The sequence below is a fragment of the Balaenoptera physalus genome (assembly GCF_965194825.1).
Source record: "Balaenoptera physalus genome assembly, chromosome: 9".
NCBI lineage: Eukaryota > Metazoa > Chordata > Mammalia > Artiodactyla > Balaenopteridae > Balaenoptera > Balaenoptera physalus.
Genome location: NC_138888.1, coordinates 50,293,501 through 50,314,576, shown reverse-complemented (window position 1 = coordinate 50,314,576; position 21,076 = coordinate 50,293,501). Strand labels below are relative to the sequence as shown.

The 21,076-nt window shown below is 38.6% G+C and overlaps 1 protein-coding gene and 1 long non-coding RNA gene across 3 annotated transcripts in view; one reads left to right on the top strand and one right to left on the bottom strand.

The window, feature by feature from the left end:
* The window catches only part of LOC309667197, a 403,215-nt gene that overhangs the window by 66,291 nt on the left and 315,848 nt on the right, over window positions 1-21,076 (bottom strand). The window lies entirely within an intron of this gene.
* The window catches only part of FIG4 (FIG4 phosphoinositide 5-phosphatase), a 136,656-nt gene that overhangs the window by 85,459 nt on the left and 30,121 nt on the right, over window positions 1-21,076 (top strand). The window contains exons 17-23 of one of the 2 annotated variants that reach the window (XR_014267497.1): window positions 1,987-2,045; window positions 3,853-4,000; window positions 6,584-6,667; window positions 8,444-8,639; window positions 9,650-9,732; window positions 11,819-11,905; window positions 18,904-19,042. Coding sequence is in view for 1 of the 2 variants with exons in the window: in XM_082475147.1 (XP_082331273.1) it covers window positions 1,987-2,045; window positions 3,853-4,000; window positions 6,584-6,667; window positions 8,444-8,639; window positions 9,650-9,732; window positions 11,819-11,905 (657 nt within the window). In the remaining variant the exon portion in view is untranslated. The remainder of the gene's footprint in view (window positions 1-1,986; window positions 2,046-3,852; window positions 4,001-6,583; window positions 6,668-8,443; window positions 8,640-9,649; window positions 9,733-11,818; window positions 11,906-18,903; window positions 19,043-21,076) is intronic. The other variant, XM_082475147.1, reaches the window with a different exon arrangement.

The window sequence follows — 21,076 nt, the reverse complement described above, 5'->3', positions numbered from 1 at the left end:
AGGAAATTACTTAATGCAAGCTGATACCTTCTCTTGCTCACGTGCGAGTTCTCTCTCTCTCTCTCTCTCTCTGACACACACACACACACACACACACACACACACACACGCGCGTCTTTTTCATTCCCTTGATCTGATAGTCTGAATAGCCTGGTGTGGCTTGTTTTCGTGAATATATGTGGATTCATAGAAGCCACTGGTCATCTTTTTAGGTTACTCACAGTACGTCTCTAGTAAATATTTGTTTCATTATCTCGCCTGCACTGACATCACACTTATTGCTGTACAGTTTTTGGAATCTTTCACCCTCTCACTTTTGAACATCAAGACTGCATTTGCCCATTCCCATTGTCAGTTCTATTCTTCACTGTTCCTTAAAAGATTATTGATCTCAACTGTACCAGGACACTTGAGTGCTCTTAGAGATGTTCTACTGCTTCCTTCCACCTCTTGGGCTGTGCACAGTTCCTTCTTATCTTGTGTATTTCTCTTTCCAGCATGAAACTTACTATGCCTGGTGAAGATGGAAACAATACTGGAATTAAGTAGCTCTACACCCTCTGTCATTATTTTCCACATGGCATTTCTAACACATAGAGCAGTACTTGATACACAGTAGGTGCTTAATAAATGTTGAAAGACTGAATGAATTCTCTGTAAGCAGCAGACTTATCCCTTTTCTCTTCTTTTCATGCTTTTAAAGCCTTGCTATTCAAAAAGTCTAAGGACCAGCCCCTTTGGCATCACCGGGAGCTTGTCATAAATGCAGAATCTCAGGCCCCACCTACTGAATCAGAATCTGCCTTTTCACAGGATCTCCAAGTGATTTTTGTGTATACACTGATTTTGAGAAGCAGTGCTCTAAAGCGTAACTTCAGTCTCAAGCAAAACTTTAGGAGTCTTTCCTGTTATCATAGTACTACCCACCCTACCCCCACAGTTCACTAGGCTTCCTGGTTCTTTTGTTGGTCATCCTTGGTCATGTATCTGCTTGCCATCTCTAGGAGAGTTCTCTACGTTGCCTATTTCCTTTAGATACTCCTCATTCATCATAATTGGGGTTATTCAAGGTCGTAATGTCAACATTTTATTTTTAGAAAGCCGTTCATTTATTTTAAATGATCTTTTAGCATTTTTGGCTGTAGGCTCTTTTTTCTGAACCTTTTGAAAATCTGTTTTTTTTTAAATTTGATATCCCATTTTACATCATTCCCCTTCCTAGCTCTCATTAACTTTGATATAGCATTCTCCTCGTAAATATCCATTTCATCAGAATTTGATTTAGAATTAAATTCAGTGTTCAGAGAAAAGGCAGTTCAGGATTCTTTCAGATTCTCTGGGTTTTCTAGCAGAAATCCAGATGATTGAAATTCCCAGCCTTACTCTGACTGGCCTCTATAATCAAGTAGTGAATGTTTACAGTTAAAGATTAACAGGGGCTATACTATTTTTTAAGGAAATTTGTTCTTTAGGATTATCCATTTACTTAATGATTTTGCTGAACTGTTTAACCATGTACACAGACCCAGATACACAGAGCAGAGTAGAAAAAGTAATCTAACTCTCAGGTAACTACACGCAGGAGAATCCTACTTGTAGGACTTGGGTCACAGTCCCGCTGCTCAGCGGGTGGCAGGGTAATAAAGTAGGCACAGTAAACAGCAGCTCATAGAGTCTGGCTCAGTATACCCGAATCATTTTTAGCTAAAAGTAGGTAACATCACAGCACCTTGACTCTCAGACATGTACATGGCATTTCTGTAGATCTGTGATGTAGTTGAAACAAGAAGGGGTTGGGAAAGGAATGAACATGTTGAAGACCTACTGTGCCAAAAGCTTCACAGCCATGTTTTTAAAAGAAAAAAATTAACTTTGAAGTACAGGACAGCATCTTACTCTAGACCATACACCCTTTTATCCAGTGAATTGTAGAAAATCTACATTTACATTTGGGCCATCTTATCCCTTTTTTTTTTTTTTTGATAGTTATACTTACTGGTGGACACCAGAGGTAATAAAACATTTACCACTGCCTTATGATGAAGGTAGGTATAATGTTTCTCTTTTAGTTTTTATACTAATATATTTTGGAATTATTCTTAAATGAGCTTGACGCATTCAATTCTTTGCGTATAATATTTTATTAGAAAGAAATGAATGACTACTCGGTGTTACGTTGGTATTACAATAGATAGGAGATTGTAACATCTTAGCTTTTTTAAAAAAATTTTTATTGGGGTATAATTTATGATTATGATTTATGATTTATGGTATGATTTATAATGTGTTAGTTTCAGATGTACAGCAAGTGAATCAGTTAAATATACATCCGCTCTTTTTTTAAGATTCTTATCCCATATAGGCCATTACAGAGAATTGAGTAGAGTTCCCTGTGCTATACAGCAGTTATCTATTTTATATATAGTAATGTGTATATGTGAGTCCTAATCTCCCAATTTATCCCTCCCCCCTACTCCCCTGGTAACCATAAGTTTGTTTTCTACATCTGTGACTCTACTTCTGTTTTGTAAATAAGTTCATGTGTACCTTTTTTTAAAAAAATTCCACATATAAGTGATATCATATGATATTTGTCTTTCTGTGTCTGACTTATTTCATTCAGTATGACAGTCTCTAGGTCCATGCATGTTGCTGCAAATGGCATTTGTTATTTTTTATGGCTGAGTAATATTCCATTGTATATATGTACCACATCTTCTTTATCCACTCCTCTGTTGATGGACATTTAGGTCGCTTCCATGTCCTGGCTATTGTAAATAGTGCTGCAATGAACATTGGGGTACAACATCTTAGCTTTTTTAAGGGCAGAGATTGTGTTATACTTTTACCTATTGTATCTTACAGGTATTAGGTATGTCCCTCAAATGTTTAGTGGATATAATATATTAGTTCATCATTTAAAATTAGTACTTGATGTATGTCTAGATATTTGGGGGGAATGGGGAGGAAGTGAAGACCCATTCACAAGGAGAAATAAAAACTTTTCCTATATCTAAGCAGTGAAAAAAAGTACAGATGTGTATATAGAAGTACATTTTAGTCACTGAAGTTTAAATTATCTATTAATTTGTCAGAAAGGCAGGAAAATTTTTATATTAAAAGAATATAATTTGTTTCCAAATAAATTAAATAATTGACCAGTTTGCAATAGAGTTTATTCTTGATTCTGTTACTGATTCCCCTGACCACGGGCAAGCCAGTTTTCCCAGTTGTGAAAGGATATTAAGATCTATTGCCAATCTGGAACATTCCAGTTGAGGACTCCATCTAGTCGTGGTTGACCATCCCAACTTTGGGTGGTGAAGGCCATAAAGTAAAAAGGTTGCAAATGACTTTCGGTTCTTAATAAATTATTAATTAACTTTTAAAAAGTATTTGTTACCTTGAAATTCTGGGCAAAATCATAACTCATATTGCTAAGATTTGGTTGTTCTGGGAAAAAGGATAGGACTTCAGCAGCCTAATATTGCCCATAAATAGGATTTGAAATATAAAGGAAAATTTAGTGAAATTGCATAATTTTTGTCTAGAAGGCAGAGGGTATTTATTTAAGAGCAAAAAGGAATTTAAAGAACTGAATAATTTGATTTCTAAAATAATTCCCCACTCCTACCCCAGCTTCCAGAGGCCTCCACCTCCTTAGAGCTTGTCACGCTCAGCTTTGCAGTATATATTCTGTGCACATATCTTGTTCCTTTTCCAAGCGTGAAAGTGCCAGAGGCAGGAGCTGAACTTGTTCAGTGCGCTCTCTGTGAACACAGTTGATATTCCAGAAATATTTGAGAGATGTAATCTAAAGGCTTTAAGAGTAACAGGCAGTATCTCTCTTAGTTATCTGTGCTGCGAACTTAAAGAAGTTGATAGTGAAGAAGTTTCACAAATACGAAGAGGAGATTGACATCCACAACGAATTTTTTCGACCATACGAGCTGAGTAGCTTTGATGACACCTTTTGCTTGGCTATGACGAGTTCAGCGCGGTATGTTGTGAGTTCTCTGAAACTGGAAGAATTGGGGAACTATAGTTTTCCTAGTTTGTACAGCTATATCTTACTTTACTCGAAATCTGTTCTGCAAGCCTGCTAGCAGGTGGTTGTCCAGCCTCTGAATTCCTCCTGCGATTGGGAGCCCACTACTCAGGAGGCTGTCCTTCTACAGTTAGACAACTGGAGTTAAATTCTTCTCTTAGATAAGTTGAAATCTGCCTCTCTTCGGTCCTAATTTGTCATTTGGAATAAACTCAGCTTTTTAAGTTGAACTTAGAAATTGAGAGCCAGCATAAATTAGTAGACAAAAAGTATAGTCTTTGGTACTAGAAAGGCCGGAATGTGAATCTTAGACGAGCCATTGCCTACCTGTGTGACCTTGAGAAAATTATCCAACTTATGTGAGTCTGTTTCTTCATTTCATATAGAGAGGGGTGTGTATCACACAGACACACATGCACCAAGTGCCTAATGTAGTACCTGACACAGGTGGGTGACTAATAAATGGTGACTCTTATTATATTACTATTTTTATTAGACACAGGACAAGTCTAGTTCCTCTTCTGTGTGACAGCCCTCTAGATATTTGAGGAAGCAGTATTAATTTTTTTCAGGGTAAATATCCTTGTTTCATAACTCATATGACATTGTTTGTAGGCATCTCTCCACCTTTGAACATACTTCATTTTTCTGTCTCTTTTCGAGTTTGGCGGAGCCTTTTAGGCAGATGATGGTACTAGATTAAGAAAATTAGGCAAAGAAAATCAGTTTTTGATCATTATGTATTATACTAAAGTTTACATTTTTGTATTTACATTTTATATTTTTCATTTACTTCAAATGTGATATATGTATGTCTAAACTTAACATGGTACATGTAGAAACATATTCCATGGTTTGTTTCCTAGAAATCACTCTACATTTTGCTTCAGTTTCAGATAGAAAGTTTGGAATTTCACTTGCTTGATTTTCAGTTACACTTGTTAAAGTTTAGCAGTTGTAACTGTAAGGTTATTGTCATTTTCCAGAATTTTTCAACTCAGCAAAGGGTGAATGATATTACGTATATGTGTATGCACAGATATACAATTGATTTTATTTATTGTCAGGAGTTAATGCTCTGTAAAGTTCCTACAAACACTGAGTTAGAGAACACTGAACCATTGCTCTTAGGAGAAATACAGGGTTAGTTTCCTGAAAACATCTGGTCATAACATTTTCGTCAACCAATCAATACGTAATCTTATTTTGTATGCTTCTGTTAAGGATACCTTGTATAATATATACTGTCAATTCATTAACATTGATCTCACAGCCAACAGCACTATGACTCATGCCTGAATGAAGCTTCTCTAACTCATGTATTTTCTCTATAACATACAACTTTCTTCTGCTTAGAAACACCAGGCAACTTCCGCACTATGCTTGGGGGCCATTTTAGACAGTGTAATCTCCAAAAAGCACAAAAATGTGAAAAACATGGCACTAAATAGACTGTGAAAAGGACACTTGTTTTCAGTATGAGAGCTAAAGCAAGAAGGCAGAGTGTCACCTTGTTCTCCCTCGGTTGGGAATGTGAGCGTTGGGTTACTCTAATTTTTCACTGCCCTGCGCATGCGCTTGTCTGCGAGTGATCACGAAAGCTCTGAGTGTTGCCTTTGGGGTTACAAATAAATTTTAGTGAGTAAGCAGATTCTCAAATATGGCATCCACAAATAATGAAGATGGACTGTGTATGTTCAACAAGAAAGAAAAATTCAACCACTTGCATTTTGAAAACAACATTTTCAAACTGTTAAGTAGGCATTTTGAGTCAGATTCAATATTACTTTCTTTTCCTTCAAAAAATGTAATATTGAATCACACACTTGGAGCAGTATCCTTGCCAGAAGTTATGAGTCTTATCTGCATAAATCATGCAACTGTTGCCTTTTTGGCATCTATTAAAGGGTTTGGTCTGGCTTCAGCGGTAATAGTAAGGTAGGCCTTGTATCGTGAGGAAGTAGCTTCAGCTTATCTCAGTAAGTGGTAAATTAACAGTTTCTATTTAAAGTGTTCCAACAGTGTTTTAATGAATTAACCCCAGCCTAATGAGGTAGGTGTTGATACTTCAGTTCATACCACTGCGTTTTTGATTATTATGTCTGCCTCCTTGGGTGGTATTGTGTAATAAAAACATTGTCCATAAAACTGAGCAGCTAAGTGTCTTGCCATTGGTTTTATGAATTTAATTTTACCCGAAAACGAATTCGTGATATACAGCCAGAGGGTATGCATCTTAGCAGTAATTCAGATACCAACTCTCCTCCAGTAAACAAAATCTTAAATTCAAAACTATTGGGTCTCTTAATCAGAGAAAATTCACAATGAGGACTGCTAACATTGAAGTTACTGAGTACCATTAGTTCATGGGGTTTTATGGCCCAGAGTACCTAAACTCCCCTGATTATTTGGCTTAGAATATATATATACCTCCTAGGGCTAAGAAGGAATCGTGTAAGAATGTGAGTTGAGATGGAAGTGGACAGTCGTTGGATGGACAGTGATTCACGTGGAATTTTTTCCCCTTTTCTTCAGTGACTTCATGCCTAAGACTTTTGGCATTGATCCAAGTCCATTTACAGTGCGTAAGCCAGATGAAACCGGAAAATCTGTACTGGGGTAAGATTTGCATATAGAATGAAATTTTAAAGACTCATGTAAAATAATATAGCGCTTACAATATAATTTCTACCAAAAACGAATAACTTCAAGTCACATAGTTTGGAGCAGTCCATTCACTGCATCTATACAGGTAGCTTTTTTATAGCACTGGGATCATTAAAAAGTGTTAGACACTGAAAGTGTAAGTCATGGGAATTCCAGCAACCCGATGCATTTTACTATTTTAAATCAGGAGTTTCACAGATGGCATAAAGGCAGGTAGCAGATATTATGTTATATCCTTTAATAACTCAGCATCCTCTGTTTCCCACAGCATAAAATACTTAGGTAAAAATTTATATTAGTTGTATTTATTTTCGTTGGCATCCTGAGGCAACATTAAAGCGAATGCTCAGACAGAGGACTTAATAGATTTTCTGTGTATTACTGTAACATTGTTTTGGGGATGACTGTTATTATATGCAGTAATATGAGGAAGAGAACAAACCTTGTTTACAGTCTTTATGCTTTGAGACTGGAATGAAATGTGTTCTAGCGTAAGAATCTCTGTTACTACCACTGACCTGAATAATCCCAGTGATAAGATTTCTCCTAGGCCCTGGCCAGAAACCCTGGCCAGCCTGTAGATTCTGAGTCCTAATTGTATTTGGGAATGTGTACGGGGGACTAATTGGATTCTAGCTACATGTGATTTATACCATGAGATATATATTACTATTTTCCAGATACACCATTTATGTGGCTTAAATATGTGGCCTTATTAAATAGCTGCATGTTAAGCCCTGGACCAGATGCTAAGAGGAATTTAAAAGAAGGTTAACATCCTCAGGACATTTAGAATTTAAGGAGTTCCTGGGACAAATACGTAAATGACCAGCTATATTAGTGTATAGTACTGAAATGTATCAACTTTAATTTTTAGTTGCAGAAAGTCAGAAATGAATTTATTTTCTATAATATCTAACCCATGGTTAGATAGTATTGCATGTTTCTTTCCTAGAAAATGCAGAATATTATGGTATTTTAAGTCCCTTGCAGAAAAATTTTTAAAGTAAGAGTGAAATATTAAATATATTAAATATTTTTCATAAAAGCCAAAAATATTACCATAAAATGTTTTCTGAATTAAAACAATATTCTTAACTACTCTCAAATTTGGCACTAAAATAAAAGTAAATAAGTGTGGGCTTTTTCTATGCTTTTTCCCCCCATCTACTCCCTATTATTGGAAGGAATGTTCAGAAAATATAGTTATTTAGTAATAAAACAATTTAAAATCTTAGTTTATGTTCATCAGTTGCTCACTACTTTGGTACAAGTAATCAGCTGCCACTGTGATTGCTAAAAATTCATAGGAGGGACAGAAATATACATGGATTTGGCTATCGACCCTTTCTTGAAGCTTCTACAAATTATAGATAATTTTACTAATATCTCAAACATAATAGTCTTCTATTATGGTATTATAAATTTTGAAAATACTGATTTCAGTTACCAAAGGAAGACACAGTAGCCAAGCGGTGAAAAAACTTTTCTGCACACTACAAGCACATACTTGTTTATTTTCTGAATTTATAACAAAGCTTAAATTCATATAAGGTCAGCACGTACATGATAAAATATTAAACTTTTCCCTTTAGCACAGCTTGAATCCAGAAGCTAGCTTCTCACAGTCATTTTCTTATGGACTAAAGCTTTGGGACAGAGTGATGCACAGTAAGCGTTGAGGGTTCGGTTTACAGATGGTTCACATCCGTATTCATCTTTTTAAAGAAACAAGAGCAACAGAGAAGAAGCTGTGTTACAGCGGAAAACGGCCGCCAGTGCCCCTCCGCCGCCCAGCGAGGAGGCCGTGTCCAGCAGCTCTGAGGATGACTCCGGGACCGACCGGGAGGAGGAGGGCTCCGTGTCCCAGCGCTCCACGCCAGTGAAGATGACTGACACGGGCGACAGTGCCAAAGTGACAGAGGTCAGGGGCCGAGGAGAGTGTGCAGTCCGGAGTGAGGCTCATCTCCAAAATCCCGCTTTCAGTTAAAAGGCTGAGAGCAAGAAAAAGTCACATTACCTCACTCACACCTTTCTAATGAACAGTGTTGCAGGCACTGCAGAGATTGAATACATTTGGCAAAGACATTACTGAAAATGGTTTCTGAAACGGGTGTTTTTGCTTCCATGTGTAACAGTAAATTTCTTGTCACTTCAGAATTCTTGAGAGAATCCTGTCCCTCTTTGAGCAGCCCATCCACTTATTACTTTGGTACAGTAGCCCATCCGTTTATTCCCTTGCTCAGCACATTGTTGGAATGCAGGGTTTGGATCTAGGCCTCACAATCTTTGCATAACCCCAGTGGGAAGTTCATCCTGTTCAATTCGACATTACCAATATATTGAGGGAAAACAAAAGGCAAGTAAACCACAGAAGAACCAAATTTAGCTTTGGGGAAATTTGCTTTCTAGAAATGGCCAAAAGTCATTAAAGCTAGACGTGTTGCCATGGGTTGGGGTTGGCAAACTACAACCTATTGGCCAAAACATTCTGCTGCCTGTTTTTGTAAATAAAGTTTTATTTACAACCAGCCATGCCTATTTACAGCCGTACCTATTTGTTTATATATTGTCTATGGTTGCTCTTGCCCTATAACAGCAACAGAGCTGAGTAGTTATGGCAGAGACAGTATGACCCAAAGAACCTAAAATATTTACTGTCTGGCCCTTTACAGAAAATGTTTGCCAACTTCGGCACTATTCAAAAGCAATTAGTAATTACCTAATAGTTTTTTACCCTAAAATAAACTATTTTAGTGAAAATGAAGTCAGATTTAAAAAACCATTAACTGAGAAATTTAATGAACCAGGTTGAAGAAACATTGTGATTGCCTTTGTGGGAAAATTCACAGGTTCATTTTCTTCATCTTTGGAAATTATTCATATTCTAGATGTCTATAACTTCTTCCTGGTTCCCTTTTCTTTTGACCCCAGAATGTGGTCCAGCCCATGAAAGAGGTGTATGGGATCAACCTCTCAGATGGCCTCTCAGAAGAAGATCTCTCCATTTATTTAAGGTAAAGTATTTTCATGAGAGATTAAGGACAAATGCAAATGTAATACAATACCTTGTATCTAGTATAATGTTTAAAAATTGAAAATAGTCAACAATACAGAAGGAAGTGAATTCCACTTGGAATAAAATAGCAGCATTTAGGTCAAATTCTGAAACAATTTATATTTGGAGTTAAAGGGCCTACTTACTGCCTGAGACTCTCAGGGCCCCTCAATGATAAAAATTTATGATGCTTACATGTATTTTCACTGCCCGTAAGCTGCAAACTGAAGTTCAAATGCATCTCTGCATTCCTGCATTAACAAATCCTCAAGATCAAGTACCTTCTTACAAAATGAACTTGGGATACGGACAGCTGAGGACCTTGTATTCCCTTCAGCTCGGGGTGGGAGTGGAGGCTGAGGAGGGAGAAGGAAGCAGTGATGTAGGGGCACCAATTCAGAATGTTATTGACCTTTTTTAGGAAGACCTAGCTAAAAGGAGGCGATCTACCAAAAGGTATTCCCTGAAATCACGGATATAATTTTGTGTGTCTGTGTGCACTTGCAAAGATTCATAGTTATCAGATTCTCAAATTAATTCCTCACCTAGAAATCCTTAAAACCCTTACGAGACCACTGTAAACGCCCCCTCAACCTAATGTATGCATTAAGAAGACTTAATTATTGCAAGTGAACATGGACCCACTTCATCAAAGTTTGGCTTATGTAAACTGTAATATAAATGAGCACTAACCTCCAGGTCTTTTTTAAGGAGGTTATTTGTTTTGCAGAATCCATTGAACTGGATATTTTCAGCTCTCTGCTTCAAACTAGTAAGATCTGCTGCAGAATATGTGAAATATAAAAATGTACAGCATTTCTTGGCTACAGAAGCACTGGTATGACTGTGCATCACTGCCTTACTCGCAGCCAATTGAGTCATTCAGAACTCAGCCACACCCTCCTCACTCCTGGATACACGGACACGCAGTGACATTCATACAGCTGTCACCCTCTGTAGCTCAACTCTTTAGTAGTTGAAGTGGGCCTTCATAAGCAACATGGTCTGGAAGAATGACTTACCTGTGGTTAGTGACTGAGTAATATGACTTAATTTATTGCAGAGAGCATAAGTGTACATGTCAAGGCCGTTCACTTGCTGAAGATAAAAGTTTGGATAAGAGTAATCTAATTTAAAAGTTTTTCATAGTGCTGTACTGATTTAATAATTGGTAGTTTCTTCAGCACTTTTCCTGACTTTTAAAAAAAGCTCATAAAAACTACAAACTGCATCCCTGAGGGGAAGATGGGTGCACGTAGCACAGGCCACACTTCAGATGGGTACACTTGAGATCCAGATCAGTGATCTAATCAGTGGCCCATTGCCAGGCATCCTCTTACCTTGCCGAGCTGGCCTGGGGCGAGTCCCTTTGGCCTTAGCTGCAAGTGGGGATTAGTGTCGTTGGAGGCTTCTCTGAGGGGGATGGGGGGAGGGGGCAGTGGTGCTCAGCAGGTGGTCTCCTCCATCCCCTCCAGCTCAGATGAAAGTACTCTTCCGAGCGGCTGGCGTAGGTATACCGGGGGATTCCTGTGGTCCTGAGGAAACCAACTCCATGCCCTGGGTGCTTAGCAACATCCTTGCTCCAGGAGATGGATCCCTAGCCCGATCTGGCGTTTCCTTGTTGTTTGTCTCACTGCAGACATCCCCGTCCCCGCCACTACCTCACGTTTCCCCATGCTTCCTGATGCTGTCACCCTTAGATATGCGAGGCCTTACAAGATCATCTCCCTGGCTTCAGGAACATTTTGGCTCAAGTTCTGTATCACATTTGAGTAAACAGAATGCAACGAAGTACACGTTTTGTTTCATTCCTATGTCCATGGTTACGACTTACATTTTAACCCATTCCTCCTCCTTTACTTCTCATAAACCCACTCTAACATCAGGCAGTCATTTATAAATCGAGTCTTGTGTCACATAGGGTACTCTTGTGTGCTTTTCTGACGTAAGCATATAACTGTCGTTTGAAGGCCCATATCATTTTGTGCGATCTACTGAATTTGTGGCAGGTAGTTCTTTAGCTTTGTATCTGTTATAATTTGTAGATTTGTGCAGCTGGGGCAGAGTCAACATAAACAAGACAAGAGCAGCCAGCAGTTCTGTTCCAGGTGCCCAGATGGAGTTATAAAATTGTAAGTACTAGATTAGACCTTGTAAAAAAAAAAAAATCTTTGTATTCATGCCATTCGGGGTGCTTTTTTTTAAGACTTTATGAGAAAGACATTGTCTTGTCCCCAAATGAGTATAAGCACTAAAGCATCTCCTCCTGGTGTAATACCATATCCGAGGAAAACTGGGTAGCTGTGGGGATGGGGAAGAGGTTGGGCGCCTTGCCTGTGCTTGAAATGCACCCTTTGGAGGTGGGGCTGAAGTTGGTGGGGGTTTTCCTCCAGAAACTCTGCTCTCCAGTGGATAGCAGTGGGATGAAAAAACAGCTCTGACCCTGGACACAGGCTCCTCAAATTCAGTACAAGACCCTTGAGGGCAGGAGTGGTTTGTCTTTTCTAGCTCTGTATCTTCACCAGTTCTATTAACTTGCTGTTTAGTGAATAACTTGGAGTTTAGTAAATTCTTAAATAAATAGAACTAGGTTCATATCCTGACTTAACACTCTGCCACTTCTTGTGTTTTTTTACCTTGAGCAAGTAACTTAAGTCCTATGTGGCTCAGTTTCTTTATCTGCAAAATGGGTTAATGGTAGCACCTGCTTCATAGGAGGATGGTGAGGCTGAAATGAAATAATGCATACAGAGTGCTTAGATCAGTGTCTGGAATAATCCTCAATACGTTGTGATCATCACCATTGTCCCCTTCTTCTTCATATTTATCATTGTTCTCTGCTTGTTGGGACCAAACAAAGCAAAGGTTGTGACCAGGAGTGGCTCCTGATGCCATATGCTCAGCTGAGTTTCTTCTATAAAAAGGGGTCACTGTGGCGATTAAATGAGGTAGGATATGCAAGGCATCTAGATCAGTGTCTGGCACAGAGTTGACATTTAGTAAATGTTCTCTTCCCTTTTCTTGGTACAACTTTACCAGTTTGTTTAATAAATTATTTGATAGATACTGACTGCCTGACTTCTCCATGTACTACATCTGCAGGTTCCTAATTGTTAAGAGGCTACTATAGTGATCCAGGCAAAGACTGGTGCCTTAGAGAACAGTGGCTGGGAGGATTTTGGAAATGGGATGAATCTAGGAAATATTAAAAAGTGAAATAGACTGGATAGTGAAATAGTTGGATATGGGGAAAAGACCTTACCAAGGATGGCCGTTAGGTTTTTTGGAAACAATAGGTTTGATTCATTCATTCATTTAGCAAATAGGTATTGAATACCTATTCGGACCTGTGTTAGGACCATTGACAGCTGCCATTTATCAAGGTAAGGAGCACTGTAGGAGGAACCCGTTCGCCTTTCAAGGGGGATCAGAGTGGCCATGTTTAGGAGGCAGTTGAATCAGCTGATCTGGAACTCAGAAAAGAGCCTCTGGGAATGTGAATGCATGTTGGTGATAATTAAGCCACTGGTTAAAGACGGCACCACTTAGGAAAAGAGAATAACAGAGTGAGAAAAGGTATACAGCTGAGTCTTGAGGGGATCTGAGTTTACCGCTGAGGAGAGAGAGAGATGGCTAATCGGAGAAGGGGAAGGAAAACCAAGACTTTTATCACAGCCGCCTCCAAAAGGGCTACTTATCCCTTCTTTCTCTCCCCTTCACTATTTTTTTTCTCTTTTTTAAAAAACATATGAACTATTAACTTAGAGACAGTTTTTCTTTTGTAGGTCTAATTAGCATATGGAAGTATGAGCTCCCAAATGAACTGATATAGATGTGGCCAAAGAAGGAAAGTATTTCAATGTGTTAGTAAAGTAAGAGACTCTCTTAACCAAATTGTATTATTCTAATGATTCTTCCATTAAAATAGTATGGCACAACTTAGGAGGAGCAGGTGATGAAGTGAATGTAGCATACAAAATAAAAGGAAAACATGTTCCCGCATTTCCTTCAACACTGTGTCTACTTTGATCTGTAATTGGTCTTGCTGTTAAGTTACTTTTAAATTCCTTTTCTTAAAACATTTAGTGTTTGCTTTTCTGAGTCTTAGCACAGATGAAAACCATGTGAATCTAGGATTTTTTTTAAACTTTTCCACTTAATTAGTAAAGAATCAAACATGAGTGTGTCTTGGTGCAGCATCTTCAGCAGGATAACAAAGAGCTTAGTAGGCTCTGCATTATGTTGTCATGGTAACTGCCCAAGAGTGTTGTTTTTTAGTGTGTGTGCACACGTGCTTTAAATTGAAACTGTAACTAGGTTCTTAAAATGTCAGCTATTCAATTTTAAATTTCTAAAGCTATGCCAAAACTAAGAGAAATAAGATTTATATAAGATCCTGGAAATTCTCATCTTACTATGTTTTGCGTTCTGGTATTTTTTTAAATATATTGATAGTAAGTTTATTTTAAGTTTATATACATACATATGTATCGACTCATCTCTGGACAATTCATAATCTTACCAGTTTTTCTTGAAATTATGAGGCAAACCAATACTCCTTTTCTAAATATGAGGTATACAACAACCAGTGTAAAATATATTGACAGTAAACAATGGGCAAGGAGCCAGTGGATTAGGGGCTCCTGAAGCAGAGGTGCAGAAACCTGGATGGGGAGCTGGGCACGGTCACCCAAGCTCTTGCAGGACATTTCTTAGAAGCAGATGTTAAACTGCAAACTAGTCAATGTCTGCACCGGCAGCCCAAACACTCATAGCTGTATTCTGTGTGAGTGTGACCCTCCCTTCAACTCATGCCACTCCCTAAGTGTATGGGTGGTGATTAGGGAGAAATGACATCAGCCAACATTTCCTGAGCAGTGTGTGATGGGCACTATGCTATGTACCTTAATCTGTATTAACTCAATTCTCACAGTAACTCTAGGAAGTAGGTCTTAACTATCATCTTCATTTTACAGATGGGGAAAGTGAAGCACAGAGAAGTTATGTCACTTTCCCAAGGTCAAACAGCTAGCAAGTGGAGGAACCAGGATTCAAACCCAGACGAGCTGGCTGTCCATCACTAAGCTATAAATGCCTAGTGTTACCAGCTGCTCTTATACCCACAGTGGTAAAAATACTGGGTTATTAGTGTGAACAACCCTCATTTTGATCTTCTGACATGATCTGGTTTGTAGGCAGCTCTGTATGCAGACATAATGTTTCAGCCCCAATGAGCTTGAAAATTGTTTCTAGTATTTAAAGAGAATATACCTTTACTCTTTTCCTGGTACCCAGCATATTGTCCCAAATGTAGACACGCTTCCTGGGCAAGCATACTTTGCTTGACTCATAACATGATGTGGAGGCTGTTTAAGCCATCATGAGAACAGTGCTACTGCTATTTAGAGTTACTGTCATCCTAGTAAGTTGTAGGTTCTTAGAGGGCAGCCCATCTTTGTGTTCCCTGCTGCCTCCTGAATAGTACCTAAATCGAGTGCTCAGTAAATGTTTGTTGAAATGTACTGACTCTCACCCCCCACCCCTCCCATTACCATCAGAGCCTGCATGGGGCCCCATGAGCATCCCTAGAAGCCCACCTCACCCATCCTTGAACACTTTTTAGTTCTTCCCCTATTCTATTTCCTGCTCATAAGCCCTCTGCCCTCTCCTGCCTTCTGATAGAGGAAAAAAGTAAGCACACCAAGGTTTTAGCATTTTTTTCTCTCTGTCCTGCTTCCACTTGCACCTGTGACCAAATGCAGAATGAGAAGGGCCTGCGTGGAAGGACTCGCTGTGCCAGGGAGGGCGGGGTGCTGTGCAGCCCAGCGGTGGTTTGCTGTATTCATGCCAGACCACCCTGCCCTCATTGTACACTCCCACCAGTTCTGAGGAGTTTCTAACTAAGCAGCAAGTGCCAATCAGTGTAGGTTAAAAAGAACATGAACACGCCTATTATTAGTGCCTGCTATTCCATGGTTCACCTATTCTAGGAACATGTCTCACTTGTTTAAAACTTACCTCTAAGAAGTGGTTCAAAATGTAATACATAGAGTTTGGGTAAAACGTGTCTAATTTAGGATTCTTCCAATGCAGGATGAACTAAATAAGTGTGTTTACTGTTTTAGGATCGTAAGGTTGAGTTTATTCCCTGAGTACATCTCACAATAAGTAGCATTTACTGACCTTAGAGGGAATGCCCCTGGGAATGGGCTTCTGCTAGGGGAAGCATTTCACAAATCAGAGCGTGCTGTTAACACAGTCAGAATTAGGGCACCTTTTCACACCGATGAGGTGAGCATGACACTAGGCCATGATTAGCTCAACTTTGTTGACTTTTCACCTATCGTTTTCAGTGATGAGTCCCTACATACAAGTCACTCTCTGGGGTTCCCCACCCCCGCTCCTGCCTCATTGATTTCAGCTAGTCCTCCGCAGATAACGCCGTCTTCTCTGCTGCAGGCTAAAGAAGTATTTCTGCCTTAATGGGTCACTCTTGTTATCTTTCCCAAACACCCGGGAGTACAGTCTTTAAAGGTTTAAGGATTAGAGCAGTTGGGAGGCAGTGATCAATGATTAATCAGCTAATTCCCTCCACAGGTGGGAGATGGTAGGTGACAACAATTCCTCAGCCCAAGGAAACTAGGCTGTGACCTCTTCCCTCACCCCAGAAATTACCACAGAAGTCTTTCTTTCTCTTTGATTCTGGCCTTTACTTTTCTCTCTTTAACCCTCTCCGGCTTTTCTTATAAATACTTTTCTAATTATCTTTCTGCTTTCCCCTTACTCCCTATTTCTTTTACTTTTACTTCTACTTCCTCTCTTTTCCCCTCTTTTTCTTTTGCCATTCTCTCTCCAACCCCGCCAGGGTATTTTTAGCTCTTTTTATTTTTAAATACAGTTATCTCTCCACAACACAAATTTCCTTCCTGTATTTTCAGACAGTGCTTTCCAGATTGTAATCCTGGACTCATTAGTGGGCCATGAAATTAATTTAGTAGGCCTCCACGTAACAAAATGAAACAAAACTGAACTGAATCCAGTAGAAGGCTCCAGTGCATGGCACATAGTATGGTTAAGTCTTGTTTCATGAAATTTTATTTCTGTACATAAATATAGCATTGTGTACCAATTTGCCATGCAAAGTGCATTTCTCACTGTGGATAACAGTCACAGGTTGGATTTATATGAATGCACCTTTTCTGAAACCACATAAATTAAAAATCTTAACTGTGTTCCTTATATCTAGGCACTTAATGAATGTTTGTTGATTGAATGAAAATATGTGTGAATGATTCCTGTTGAGAATAATTAGGCAAAGAGAAGAGAGAGGTCACGAAGAAAAGGCGTCAGGAACCGATGAGGGGTTTCTGTGCTGTATCCAAAGGGGGTAAAATAAATGCAGGCCTTGGAAAATACACCCTTGTTACTCACAGTGAATTGAGAGCTGGGATGACCAAACAAGGGAAGGAGGTGGCAGGAAGCTACAGCTGAAAGTCAAAATGAAAAGCTGTTAGATAGATGGATAAAGGAAAAACAGAAAAAAGTTGAATGCCTCTTTGTTTGAATATTATCTACAATAGCACTATGTATACTATGTAAAACAAGAAAATTTAATGCAACAGGGTGAATTTTTTGTACCTTTCAGAGTAGGCTATCCTGAAAGGTTTCTAGCATATAAGGAATAATAAATGGAAATTTAATTGTAGGTACTTGTGTAATTAATGTATCTAAAATGACTTTGATATTTTAGAAATTTAGTATATTGACTATTTTTTTTTGGTGACTACAAAGCATACCATTTATGGGGATTCCGTAGGTTCACATGAGGACTTGAGTACCTCCCCTTAATATGGGTTTTTCTTTTTTTCCAAGAACCTAGCTAGCACTTCTATAAGGTAAGGTATACTTACCTTCTAGGTAAGGCATTATAGGCATTAAATGACAGGTATTTATTGACTGTTCACTATGTTCCAGGTTGGGTGTACATACAGTAATACACAGTTGAGTGAGATATAGTCCCTGCCTCTGAGGGTTTACATTGACCCGGGGGCGGGGGGTGGGGGCGGTCAGTGATTCCAGGTGTAGGAGGTGCTGTGAAGGTGTTAGCAGAGGAGGCTCTGGAGGTGCAGAGAAGAATCCAAATCAGACAGATTCCTGGGCAAGCTGACCCTCAGGCTAAATTCTAAGGGAAAAATGGAGTTCCCTGGTTGAAGAAGGCAGAGAGGGCAGAGGGTCAAGACCACACACCGCTTTTGGAGACCCATGTGGAATTCTGTGTCTAGTGCAAGGGGATTGTCAGCAAGGAGGCCAGAGAGACAGACCGGCAGGAACAAGATCAGAAAGAGATGCTAAGTGAGAGAGAGTGACCCTTGTCCTAGAAGCCTGTTTTAATCAGGGGAGTGATAAAGGTCACTCTGGAAATAACATGGAGAATGGATTGGAGAGAGATAAACAGCATATCTGTTGGAAACATCAGGACAAGAAAGTGATTGGAGTCTGCTTGCTATTGGCAGTTGAAATAAGAAAGGGATTTATTTTGTAAAGGTAGACTCTGTAGGGCTTGGTAAATTTTGGTAATGGATTAGATGTGAGGAATGTGTTAGAGGCAGGAGTTTTCTAGCTTAGTTGAGTAGGTCTGGTTACCAGGATTGGAAGTATATGACAAACGTAAGTTTGGGAGCTAAGGTCGTTCGTTTGCAACAGTAATAGGGTCAAGATGATTTGTCTGGGGCTCAAGAGGTTTTAGATAGAGAGATTCAGTAATTTTGTGGGGTTTTTTCTGCTCTTGATTTAAAAAGTAAGTAAGTTAAATTTTGTATCTTTCTCTAATGGGGGTCTAAGTTAAATAGGTTATTATACATGGTTTTTAAATTTTCTTGAGATCCACGGTCCGATTAAAAGGAAAAAAATCCTTCAATTACTGATAGAGATGAATTTATTAGGGTTTTAAATGTATTTTTAGCCCATAAAGCACTGACTTATTTTTTTTACATGAGCAAGCAGGTTAATCCTGGGGGAACAGATTTGCATATCTGATACAGCCATGTGAGGGTTATTACTCATTGGTTTTCTTAGCTCTGCATACAAGAATCACATTTTGTAACTGTTTAACCTTTTGTTATTTTGTTAGTTTACCAATTATCATCAATTCTGTGTATGGAAGGTGAGTGGGATGGTTTCGGGCAGATGGAGTGGTTATTGAGCCTTGTGCTATGTCACCGTGCCTTTCTGACAGCCTTTCCTTTTGCACAGTGATGATGTGTGCCCAGGTATGATGTATTCATTGCCCTTGTCTTCTCTGAGCTTATGCAAGAAGTCTTTCCAGTTAAGATAAAATTTGGGTTGAAATACAACAAAAACCATTTTAATTTTATATTTAAATGTAGGTCTGTCATCCTACGTGTGACTCAGAACCCCTTAGGGCTTTTACACATGATTTTAAAAATAAAGTACATATCCCATCAAGTCCTAATTGTGTTTAAAATCCACCAACAGGCATCAATAGTCTTTTAATGTTGTATCATAATTTTCTGTGGTTAACATTTTAGTATTATTATTCATTTTCCTTATGGTTTTATGAAGAAATTTGAAGAATACTACCATGCAAATCAATTACGTTATATTTTCAAAATTAAAGGTGCGCTCATATTTTGTAATCACCCTTCTTCCATCCCTCCCAATTTATGGGAACAGAAAGTCCTTGGTTAAAAAAAAAAGAAAAAAAAACCCCACTATGTGGTATTTTTAATCTGCAGTTAATCTAAAAAAAAACCTGTTACTTGAGGCAAGGCTTAACTGCCTTTGGGTCCCCAGTCCCTAGCATAATACCTTGTGTGCAGTAAGCATTAAATTATGAATGAATAATATTTGATATTCAGTAGTTTTACCTCTTTAAGGAATATCATGCAGTAGTTAAGTGTGAGGGAGGAAAAGGGAGAAATGTGTTAACAAATTGAAGCAAACGGCAAGACAAATGATAAATATTTGTAAGTTTTTATTTCACTATAGTATATTTTCAGTTTTAGATGTAATAACACAGAGTTCTTGGCAGGTCTCTCATGATTTTCTCAATTGACAAACCATTGATGTCCTTATTAGTTAATTTATACATTATGTTAGTAGGACAGGCTAAAATAGGATCATGATTTTCTTTTTAAATTTAATTTTGTCCAGCTTTATTAAGATATAATTGACATATAGCATGTGTAAGTTTAAGGTGTACAATGTAATGATTTGATATCTGTATATACTGCAAAATGGTCACCATAATAAGGTTAGTTAATACAACCATCACCTCACCTAGTTAAAATTGTGTGTGTGGTGAGAACTTTTAAAATCTATTCTCTTAGCAACTTTCAATACACAATACAGTATTATTAACCATAGTCACCATGCTGTACATTGCATCTCCAGAACTTATTTATCTTATGAGTTTGTACCTTTTGACCACCTTCACTCATTTCCCCTATCCCTCACCCCCTGTCTCTGGCAACTACCTACCAATCTGTTCTGTTTCTGAGTTCAGTTTTTGTTTTTGTTTTTGTTTTGGAGGGGGTGGTTAAGATTCCACCTATTAGTGAGATCATATGGTATTTGTCTTTGTCTGTCTGACTTACTTCACTGAGGCATAGTGCCCTCAAGGTCCATCCATTTAACAAAAGGCAAGATTTCCTTCTTTTTTTTTTATAGCTAAATAATATTCTTTGTGTATATATAACACATCTTTCTTTGTCCATTCATCCATTGATGGACACTTAGGTTGCTTTCATGTCTTGTCTATTGTAATTAATGTTGCAGTGAACAGGGGGGTGCATATATCTTTTTGAGTTAGTGTTTTTGTTTTCTTCAAATAAATAGCCAGAATTGTGATTGCTGAATCATATGGTAGTTCTATTTTGAATTTTTAGGGGAACCTCCATACTGTTTTCCATAGTGGCTGCACCAATTTATATTCCCATTAATATGTACAAGGGTTCCCTTTTCTCCACATTCTCGCCAGCACTTCTCTCTCCTTTTTTTTTTTTTTATAAATTTATTTATTTATTTACTTTTGGCTGCATTGGGTCTTTGTTGCTGTGTGCAGGCTTTCTCTAATTGTGGTGAGTGGGGGCTACTCTTTGTTGCGGTGTGCGAGGGCTTCTCATTGTGGTGGCTTCTCTTGTGGCGGCTTCTCTTGTGGCAGAGCAGGGGCTCTAGGCACATGGGCTTCAGTAGTTGTGGCTCACAGGCTCTAGAGTGCAGGCTCAGTAGTTGTGGCACATGGGCTTAGTTGCTCTGCAGCATGTGGGATCTTCCTGGACCAG